This window comes from Sphaeroforma arctica, assembly GCF_001186125.1.
Source record: "Sphaeroforma arctica JP610 unplaced genomic scaffold supercont1.973, whole genome shotgun sequence".
NCBI lineage: Eukaryota > Ichthyosporea > Ichthyophonida > Sphaeroforma > Sphaeroforma arctica.
Window position 1 is genome coordinate 1 of NW_014039585.1, and position 11,930 is coordinate 11,930.

At 45.6% G+C, this 11,930-nt stretch overlaps 1 protein-coding gene across 1 annotated transcript in view; it reads left to right on the forward strand.

Moving 5' to 3' along the window:
- Positions 1–607: 607 nt before the first annotated feature.
- SARC_09507 (hypothetical protein) overlaps positions 608–11,930 on the forward strand; it is a gene marked incomplete at its 5' end in the record, with an annotated part of 20,603 nt that continues 9,280 nt past the window's right edge. Inside the window, 11 exons of the mRNA XM_014296473.1 lie at positions 608–1,174; positions 1,356–1,931; positions 2,577–2,743; positions 4,446–4,704; positions 5,571–5,877; positions 6,336–6,637; positions 7,518–7,724; positions 8,162–8,425; positions 9,189–9,479; positions 10,057–10,236; positions 11,061–11,202. Of these exons, the coding sequence (XP_014151948.1) occupies positions 608–1,174; positions 1,356–1,931; positions 2,577–2,743; positions 4,446–4,704; positions 5,571–5,877; positions 6,336–6,637; positions 7,518–7,724; positions 8,162–8,425; positions 9,189–9,479; positions 10,057–10,236; positions 11,061–11,202 (3,262 nt within the window). The remainder of the gene's footprint in view (positions 1,175–1,355; positions 1,932–2,576; positions 2,744–4,445; positions 4,705–5,570; positions 5,878–6,335; positions 6,638–7,517; positions 7,725–8,161; positions 8,426–9,188; positions 9,480–10,056; positions 10,237–11,060; positions 11,203–11,930) is intronic.

Consider the following 11,930-nt stretch of genomic DNA (forward strand, 5'->3'; position numbering starts at 1 on the left):
GGTTCATATGCGTGTGTGTGTATGTGTTTGAGATGGGGTTCATGTGCGTGTGTGTATGTGTTTGAGATGTTGTCCATGTGCGTGTGTGTGTATGTGTTTGAGATGTGGTTCATGTGCGTGTGTGTGTATTTGTGTTTCATGTGTGTGGGCGTGTTTTGCTTTGTTCGTGTGTGTGTGAGTTTGTGCTGTGTTCCATATGTGTGTGCCCGTGTTTGTGTTACTGTTCAAGAAATAACCCCCATCCATAGTTATCTATGGATAAGATAGCGATACATCGTGTTGAAACTATAGGATAACCATCCATAGATGACTATTCAACGATAATCATCCCCGGTGATGAATTCAAGCTTCGGTTCAGTCCCACAGCAACCACTCTCATGTCATAGGCGGATAGCTCCGCATAAACTAGCCATTGGTTAGCAAAGCCCTAAAGAAAACCCCTGAAACCCCTCAACTGCGTCACGTACTCATTGTACCTAGTTGCTGCCTTGGGCGTCCCTTTCACCACCTATGCACCTGCCCTGTTGACGCGTTTAACACTTTCCCTTTCACCTCCCATGCACCTGCCCTGTTGCAGGTGGTCATTCCCGTGGACCAGTTTGTGAGGATGGACAGCCCCTGTGGCGTAGTCAAGGGGACATTCACTGTCAACGTACCCGTGACGGCGCATGATTACACGGGTGCCCCTACGCAACCACCAGGGACTGTGCACATAGGGCTGCCCACAGGCACAGGTCGCCGCAGTGCCACCAACCCACAGCAAGCACACGGCCCCACCCAACACACAACACCCCCCACACCACGCAGCCAGCCAGCGCACCAGTACAAACGGTCGCACAGTGCCGAACCCATCAACATCCTCGAGAACATACAGAAGATGCAAGTCACGCAGGAGACCAAGCCAACGGCAACGGCCGACGCATACGTACACGCACACGCACACACCACCGCACGCCGACAGCAGCAACCACAGATACTCGCACGTGGGGCACTGAGGAAGAACGGCAGCTTAGGCGAGAAACTGGGGTCAACGGTTGCCATCGGACGATCACAGAGCATTGATGTGCAGGGGCTGAACAGCGAACGCAGCCGATCACTGCAGGTACGACACGGACACACCACACGAGCGAATGGGAGTGTACTTACATTGACCGATGCAATGCGCATGACAGCAGTAGGTGCAGTGTATATGATAGCAGTTAAGTCTCCTGACAAGTGCTATCTAGTTTTTAAATGGAAAGTCAGTTCGTTTCACCAACCCTTCCTTCTGCGTACTCTTTAATGATCTCCGATATATGAGCAATTATCGTCACCCTAACTCTTCACACGACACATCTTCTGTTCATTATTTGCAGATGAATCGGGTGCGCAACACGCCCTATGTAGACTACCCGTACAATGCCACACACCCCTCACCACACACAGCAGCCGCACACGTGGCACGATGTGCCTGTGGCAGAGACCTGCGCAGTGGCAGTGAGTACTCCTGGCTGCAACTCAGCATCATCTTCTGTCGCACCAACCCTCACACAGCCTCAGTCAACAACCCCCACGCAGTCTCAGTCAACAGCCCCAGCACACACACAGACAACCACGACACACACACACACACACAGGAGCACACGGATAGACCAGGTCTTCAGGTGGACATACACAGCACCACACACGACTACACCAACACCAACACCACCGCACAGACCAACAAACCCACACACCACCCGACTGGGCAGACCACACAGCCAGCACAACGCATGGCTATGGCGGAGGACTGTGCGAAGTGTTACGTGACACTGACACGACGGCTGATAGCCGCAGAGCTGCTGCACTACACACGCGCACGCAACGACGAGTTCGCATGGCGCAACTACAAGCAACGAGAGCGCGAGATGGCCGAAGACCACGTGGACACGACACAGACTCGCCTGGATACGGTACGCTGCAGCGGTTGGGTAGTGTGTGTGTGTGTGGTTGTACGCGTGTGTGTGTGTGGTTGTACGCGTGTGTGTGTGTGGTTGTACGCGTGTGTGTGTGTGGTTGTACGCGTGTGTATGTGTGGTTAGGCAGTGTGTGTGTGTGTATGTGTGGTTGTAAACGCGTGTGTGTGGGTTAGTGAGCTGGCCTAGGCATAGGAGATGTAGGTACACGTCCACGTATGTATGCAGGCATAAACGCTGTATCTGTGAGTGTGTACCATGCCAAAGGTGTGCACTGCTGCATCCCTGTTGTTTGATATGTCACGGTGTCTGGTGTGTATGTGAGGGTGTCATATGCATTTGTATGTGATGTTTTTAGGGTTTAGGGTTCATATACTTTTGTGGCCATGTCGGATGGAGGTATGCTTTTGTCGGATGGTTGTGTGACCGTGTCTATTAACCGCTGTTGTTGGTTTGTACCGGTGGCTGCTGTATATCTTATGAGATGTGACCTGGTTTTCCCATCGCGTCGTATCCCTTATCTCACTTCACTGACCAGTCCACTTACGCGTGCCTTGTCGAACTCTCTCTCACCCACCCACTTGCCCTCATCCCCTCCTGTCATGGTTGCTGTTGTGTTTGTGTATGTGCGCGTGGGCGTAGGTGGTGGCGTGTCCTGCGCGTCTGTTGGGTGAGATTGAGGATGCTACTACGGGATTGTATCCCGGGGCCTTCTCGCTAACTACGCTGTGTTTGCTGAAGGAATTCGAGGTCAGATTTGCCATCGACGCTCCGCTTGCACGCCTCACTAAGGTGGATGTGGTGGCAAGGTATGGTGTGTATCGGCTTTGTATTCCGACGGCTGTGAGAGTGTGTGCAGGCGGTGTTGTTTGTGACGGGTCTTGTTATACGTGGGTACTAACAGCTGTGTTTTAATTCGCGTTGGTGACGTGCACTGGTGTGTGTGTGGATGGCATTGGCCACCAGTTGTTTCGATGAGGAGTGGTGTCATTGATAGGTGTAGCTGTGTATTGCATATCAATGCGTGACTGTAGAGCTCAAAGTCAAATGAAAGATGTATTTGCCTACGCCAAAACAACATATGTTGATACGTGACCATGCGTCTTTTTGCATGTGTGATACGTGTTTGTATGTAGGTGTTTGGCGACTATACGTAGCTTATACATTGTCATTGTATGAATGTTTTCAGAAGTCTAAGCTCATATTCAGGTGATTATAAGTTGATATAACCAATCAGCACTTAGGATCAGCTCATTGGGATATCAAAACTATGCCCTGTGAAATTGAATCTTGTTCTTTGAGTAGAATAAATTAGATTTCTACCACAAACCACATGTGATTCTATGGTTATATCTATATATATGATTCTATAGTTATCTCTGTATATATGATTTTATAGTTATCTCTGTATATTTGATTCTATATCTTTATATATGTTCCCATGGTTATCTCTGTATATATGGCTCTATAGTTATCTCTATATATATGATTTTATAGTTATATCTGTATATATGATTGTATAGATATCTCTGTATATATGATTTTATAGTTATCTCTGTATATATGATTTTATAGTTATCTCTGTATAGATGATTCTATAATTGTCTCTGTCTATATGATTATATGGTTATCCCTGTATATATGACTCTATAGTCATCTCTGTATATATGATTCTATAGTTATCTCTGTATATATGAGTTTATAGTTATCTCTGTATATATGATTCTATATTTATCTCTGTATATATGATTCTATGGTTATCACCGTATATATGACTCTATAGTCATCTCTGTATATATGATTTTATAATTATCTCTGTATATATGATTCTATAGTTATCTCATATATATGATTATATGGTTATCACTGTATATATGATTTTATAGGTATCTCTGTATATATGATTCTATAGTTATCTCTGTATATATTATTATATGGTTATCACTGTATATATGACTATAGTCATCTCTGTATATATGATTCAATAGTCATCTCTGAATATATGATTCTATAGTCATCTCTGTATATATGATTCTTTAGTTATCTCTGTATATATGATTCTATAATTATCTCTGTATATATGATTCTATAGTTATATCTCTGTATATATGATTCTATAGTTATCTCTATATATACAATTTTATAGTTATCACTGTATATATGGTCTCATGGTTATCTCTGTATATATGATTCTATAGTTATCTCTGTATATATGATTTTATAGTTATCTCTATATATACAGTTTTATAGTTATCTCTGTATATATGATCCCATGGTTATCTCTGTATATATGATTCTATAGTTATCTCTGTATATATGATTCTATGGGTATCTATATATACAATTTTATAGTTATCTCTGTATATATGATCCCATGGTTATCTCTGTAAATATGATTCTATAGTCATCTCTGTATATATGATTCTATAGTTATCTCTGTATATTTATATCTGCTTCTGTCCAGCAAGTTCAGCCGAATCACTGAGTTCTGTTTCGGTTCTTCATCTGCAGATTGGTGATCTCGAGAGAGGCTGACCTGGGGTACTTCCAGGCGCTTGTGCTCGACTACATAATGCACCAGCCCTTGCCAACTCAATCCACTCCCGCGGACTTCTCTCAGGCTACATCCTCAAACGAATATACTCATACACACATACAAGCACATGCGTCTGTGGATACGATTTGTGCGCCCCTGTCGGACAGGAGGATGTTTATACAGACTGTGGAGAGAGTGCTCAATCATCTGATGCATGACCTCACCAAGTACAAGGTACCTGTCTATCGTGACAAGTGCACACAAGTCGTATCGCATTGGCACGAATCATCGATTATCGAACACATCAGGTTTCATACGTTGAATGTATCCTTGTGGCATATTCTGCCGACTAATGATGAAGTAGTGTGTTTCAGGATTGATGATATGATGATATATTCGAGTATATATAGCCAGATATATATGTTCATGATTGCGCAAATACGCCTCCTGAAATGCTAGCACATGCATACTTGTTGGAAACAGCGTCCCGTTCATGTTTAAATTTCAAAATTGTGCAATTGCTGAGTGTATGTTATGTGTCTACGGTCAGAAATAGTTCAAGCGGTCATATTGAATCGAGTCATGTGGGAATGCGAATGGATGTCTGCAGCAGTGGTTGTAGTTGCGTTTTTGTCGAAGTACGTGCACTGGCATTTAGGAGAGGTGCTTATGTGTAAAGACCCCCAACTGGAACCAATCACGCCGCACGGTTATAGTACCGCACTTATATACTCACTCACAACCAACTGCGACCAACCGGCTTATTACACATGCGCACGTATATTTTGACATGGCCGCTGGTATTGATCATTACGTAGATTTCTAACTCGTGGATTCACATACACCGATACATTCTCAGTGTTATCATACATGAATACTTCATTGATGTACGTGTGTGCGCGTGTATGCATATAGCACTGACTCATTTTCAGTGTTATCACACATGAATACTTCATTAGTAAATAACACCGATCCAACCCACCGTTCGCGTACTCGAACTCCTCATTGATATGTAAGTGCTTCCTCTTGCTCACATTTTATTTAACCGAATCCCTTTACCGTGTATGGGTACTCCCATGTGCATTGCTGTTGGTGACCAGATACACTTTGGGCCAGACGCGCCTGTGGGAGCACTGCAGAAGGTGATTGCCTATGTGTACTTCCTCTTCAGCGATGACGAAGGCGACGGCGCTACACACGCACATACTCGCCCACAAGCACACACACACACACACACACACGCACATGTACGAGCACGAGTACGTGAATATGCCAAAGAGTTTTCCAATCGCTACCCGAGTGTGCGAGAGATTCTGGAGAGGTGCCTAAGAGATGGCACACAGGCCACATTCAGTCGCTTCGTGCGGCAGAACATCGACGAAGGCCCCAGCATGATCCAAACCAACGGTGTGTGACATACATGACACGAAACTAGTATACATCACACTCACCTCCGCAAACCACAAATCACGTTGGTGTGTACATTCTAAATATATATGTATATGTATGTATGTATATATATATATATATATATATATGTGTGTGTGTGTGTGTGTGTGTGTACGTATATATGTATGTATGTATGTATGTATGTATGTATGTATGTATGTAAGTGTGTATGTACGTACGTAAGTATGTGTGTGTATGTGTGTATGTATGTATGTATATATGTATGTCTGTATTCATGTATTCATGTATGTATGTATGTATATATAACTGAAGACTCATGAATTGAGTAAGAAACACATACGGGGAGCTTGAGAAATGTGATTTGAGCAAGAGACGCATACACGAAGCATGAACCGAATGATTGGTATTGCTGACCCTATTGTTCCAGTTTTAACCTTATTCCACTCTGTCTACAGAGCCTGACTTCCGTAGTCCACAGATTAATAAGACGTCGTCTCTGGTGCGGTCGGCCACGTCGCCTCTGAAGGCGCTGTCAACCCGTCGAACCAGCATACAGATGAAGACAGGCATGGGCACTCTCACCAGCAAGGGCAGCATGAAGGGCCGAGCGGGCATGGGCAGTAAAGGTGGAGCACTGAGCAACGCAACCATCAGTGAACAGACGGCCACGTATGTCAAGGCGCATGTGCTAGCACGTGTGCGCGGCATGACGTCATTGGTTTTGGAGACGTTGGAGGAAATTGAGGTGGAGAGAGAGGTCAGTGGCTGTAGTGCGCATGGCTGTAGAGTTGTAGGGTTTTGGGGTTGTAGGGTTATATAGTTGTAGAATTGTAGCATTGAATGGTTGTGGGGCTGTAGGGTTGTATGGTTGTAGAACTGTATGGTTGTAGGATTGGAGGTAGTGTTGTATGATTGTAGGGCTGGAGTGGGTGTGCTTCTGTGCGATGTGCGATGTGTTTGTCACGGTGTGGGATGTTGGTGTGCGTGGTTGTACACAGCATACAGTAACCTGCCGTAGCTCTACCCGTCCTCGTTGGAGAGGGGTTGAATCTGCCTGGTAGTGTACGTGTTCGCCTCTTGCAGTGGTACACATGGCAATCTTACCTGCACGCACCTTGCCGTCGTGCAGCTGTGGTGGTGGCATAGTTCCTTTCTCTCCCTATGCGATCCCTCGCTTTATGCTTCTTGTACTGATTGTAGGGTTTAGGGTTGAGGGTTTGTGATTCATGCGCTGGAGTTGCCGATGGCGAAAGTGTTGGACATGCCATGGCCCGCAGTATACTCTGCGCCACAGAATCAGTATTGTATTATAACCTAGAGCCACACCTTTCATTAGCTCAGGCATTGTGGCTATCACAGAATCGACAGTTCAGAAGCGCTTGTCACTGAACTTATTTACCACCAACGCACACGTCTCTCCCTTCGCCCGCCTTCACTGGGGATGTTCATTATCTACGACTGCATCCGCCTCAGTGGCCGTGGCTTGTTTTGTATCATATTCACACTATCGCATCGCAGTGAACATACTTGTCGCACCCTTCTTACCCATTCACTTCGGACACCCATTCCCTTTTCCACCCGCCCCTCTAACACTCTCCAATCTGTCCAATGCAACCGGTCCCTTTTGTGCCATGCAGGTGCATGCACCTCAGTGGCCCGTGGTGGACCTGCTGGGTGTGACTGTGCCGCATTACCTGGGGATGATTGCACGTGAGCTGTCGCAGCTGTTCAAGGACCTGACGGAGGTGGTGGTGATGGATGAGATGTTTGATCTGTTCTTCAGCATCAAGCAGCTCAAGGGCAGGTGCCACGCCCTGTGCAATGCCGACGACATGTTCCCAATGGTCAGTCAGTGCGTGTGCCACTCCGAAGTTTTAGGGTTTAGGCAATAGGCCGTGGCACGGTGTTAGTTGGTGTCTCTGCGTGTGCATTCGGTTAGGATTACTGTGCGATGTTCTGATCGTATGTGTGTGTGGCTGTGAAAGTTTTAGGGTTTAAGACTTCATACCTCTTGGAATGTTTTTATTGCTCTCTCTGCGTACGACGGACTGGTGCAAGGCAGTGGCGTGATGTGTTGGAATGTGCTTATCATCTTGGATGGACTGAAATACATCAGAATACTATTGATACCACCTGACAGCTCACATTGCACTGCACTCCGTCCTTTACCTCTGGTGGACTTAAGTACATCAGATTATTCCGGTCATAGATTACCTCAAAATCACATACCATATTCTTATCCATACACCCCTAAACCCTACAACCCTGCACCCGTCTTCAGGCCGACTGGTTTGGGCCTGTAGTATTCGGTTGGTTGGATGCGTTCGAGGTGTCGTCGCGCCAGACGGTGGACACGTGCCTTGCAGATGACATGTTAGTGCACGTGCGCACTCCCTCAGCACCACGTGCACTGCGACAGTCCCAGACACAGCCCTTTGCCCAGGCCCTGTCGCAGCAGATCACCGGCCACGAGACCACGCACGCACAGGCACAGCACCACACCACCGCCAAACAGGACGCCAAGAAGACCAACACTGTCGATATGGTACGGACCAGTGCATTATGGCCTATGGCTTATGGCTTATGGCTTATGGCTTATGGCCTATGGCTTTTGGCTTATGGTTGATGGCTTATGGCTTACAGTTTATGGCTTATGGCTTATGGCTTATGGCTTATCGTTTATGGCTTATGACTTATGGCGTATGGTTTATGGTTTATGGCTTATGGCTTATGGCTTATATGTTTATGGCTTATGGCTCATGGCTTATGGTTTATGGCTTATGTCTCATGGCTTATGACTTATGGCTTATGGCGTATGGCTTATGGCTTATGGCTTATGGCTTTTGGCGTATGGCATATTTTATTCTGCTGTTTGTTGACTAATGGATGTACCGTGTGCACGAGATTGTGACGTGTAGTTTATGTGTGGGTGGCGGTGATATGTGTACATTTCTATGTGTTGTATGTGTGCATTGCTACGTGTTGTATCTGTACATTGCTCTGCAACGCTCTGCTGATACGTAGCTGTTTTTGTGATAGTGCGAGTACGTCGTTGAACTGCTCCACAGTCACAGCGCATAACAACCACCGCCCACCTGACTACATGGCAGTAGTTGTGCGCCATGTGAAGCCACACCCATCCACCACCTTCGCCTGCTGCTCGCCCTGTACTACATGCTTACATCTACAACACAACTCATCCACTCAACCACACTTCCATACTTCCACAAGATAACTCAACACATCCACTCATCCTCTCATCCACAACATAACTCAACACATCCACACATCCACATATGCGCTCACAGATACCAAAGGATAGTACCCACCTGACCGTCAGCACAGAGCACACCGCCGCACCCGCCACTGCAGGGGCATGGCACACGCACAGTGTGGGAGAGGTGTTCATGCATCTGCTCAAGAGCCTCGCCTTCTTAGACCGCCTCAACCTCGAGGATGATACCAAGCAACCGATTGTTGCCATAGGAGCCGGTACAGCACACACTACCGACACGGCACAGTCGCCTGCGAACACACCGGGCGATAGCAATGCCAGCATACAAAGTGGGGCTACCGCCAGTGTGCTGAGTGGAGCTTCGGTATGGACAGAGACTGTCATGCACGCCTGCAATCTGTTGGGCTGTGATTGCTTGTACGGCCCTATCGTGCATAATGAAAGGATGGAGTTCGCTCGCATTGAGTTTGTGGCTTGATACATAAATGTTGGCGTATGCATATGTAGGTATGACTTTGAGGCCGCCTACTTTAGTATCGATTCAAGTTATAGTATGTCAAAGTGTCGTTTTGTGTTCTCATGCGTGTTCTGAAGTGTCAGGCACATGAATGAATTCGTGTCTGTGTGTGTAATCCATTCCTAAGTACACGTGCTGTTTCAGCAGATATGCATGTTCTCCATCACAGTGGTCTCTGCATCTCGTCTCAATGTTTGCGGTGACTGTTCGTGATCCAGAATATCAAATGGTGCAAATGCACAGCAAACCCATTCCATACCATGTCTCTGGCGATATTAAGAATCGGCATACAGCCCCATGCACGCCGCTGTATATACTGGAAGATGCACGCCTATATGTGCACCTTTTTATCTTTCTGTCCGTCACACCTTTGCATAGTCAATTAAATTCGATATCTCCATCTGCAAATCCTCTCCCAATACAGAGAGAGTCTACCCCCAGCGTGAAGATGGGGCCCAATCTCAGGCACATCGTCCATGTCAAGTACGCGCATATATTGGGCAAGACTGTCGAATACTACCAGACAAAGCTACTGCTGCAAATGTCGCGCATCAGAGACATTGCCATCCACTCGGTGCGCACGGGCGGACCTACCGAAGGCGTGGTATGATATGATAGTGTTGTGTGGGGTGTCTATTTATACATATATATATATATATATATGCGTGTGTGTGTATGTGTGAGTGTGTGTGTGTGAGAGACATGTACACACACATATATATACATATATATATATCTACTTGTGATGTGTACGTTGTTCATATACAGATACATATACACATGTACATAGAACAAATATACACGGACATACATGTACATTCATATATATGTTCAACCTTACTGTGGGGTGTGTTTCTGGTGACTACAGTGTGGTGTAGGATTTGATGTGTTTGGTCTTAGATTGATACCTTTCGGGAGTATATGAATCTCTCCTGTTCTATTGTCCCGTGGTTGGGTATGGCTTGTGCGTGTCCAATTGGCAGCACGTGTTTCATACGGGCGAGACTTGCGCCGTCTGTAGTTGGTGTCATAGATGTCTGTTCCGATTATACATGACTCATGTTTCACTAAATAGATGCGCTATAGAGACTTATTTCACCAGTAAGCTTCAGCAACAACGTGAATCTCATCGTATGAGTGTCTATTCACGCACTTGCTGAACGACTGCGTGCCACTCTGTCCCAGATGTTTGTGCCTGTTTGGCATGTTGTTGTTGTACTGTTGATGTGCATAGTCAAGGTCTCATGTGACACTCGTGCAGCCACACCCTCTCCGGTTTTGACCCAGCCGTGTGTATACTAAAATATCACACCTGTCACCGTTATAGAAGTAAAAGGGATTTTAACTAACCTCACCCCAAAACCCCTATAAACCCTAAACCCTGTTTCCATTTTCGAAACACTGCGCCTTTGTTCGTTCTCAATGCAGAAACAATTGTGCTGTGGGCTATCGAACATGCAGCACCTGCACACACATCTAGTGGACATGTGCATGGCATTAAACATGACACCCGAGCAGACCCAGCGGGCACAGGACGCCGTCAAGAAACCCATCAAACCCATCAACTCAGGTGTGTGAGTTATACATCAACCCAAAAACTCACGTGTGTGAATTATACATCAACCCAACAACTCAGGTGTATGAATTATACATTAACCCAACAACTCGGGTGTGTGAGTTAGACATTAACCCAACAAATCGGGTGTGTGAGTTAGACATTAATTCAACAACTCAGGGGTGTGAGTTATACATTAACCCAAGAACTCAGGTGTGTGAGTTATACATTAACCCAAGAACTCAGGTGTGTGAGTTATACATCAACCCAAAAACTCAGGTGTGTGTATTGCACATCAACCCAACAACTCAGGTGTGTGAGTTATACATTAACCCAAGAACTCAGGTGTATGGGTTATACATTAACCCAACAACTCAGGTATGTGAGTTATACTTTACCACTATACCTTCTGTTGGGATAGTACACTCCGCCTCTATTCCACGATACCCATTCCCCCTCTATTCTACGATAGTCATACCCGCTCTACTATATGATAGCCATACCCATTCTATTATATGATAGTCATACCCCCTCTAATATATGATAACCATACCCTTTCTATTATATGATAGTCATACTATAATATATGATAGTCATACCCATTCTATTGTATGATAGCCGTACACCCTCTATTATATAATAGCCATACCCATTATATTATGTGATAGTCATACCCCCTCTAATATATGATAGCCATAGTCATTCTATTATATGATGGTCATACCCCCTCTAATATATAATAG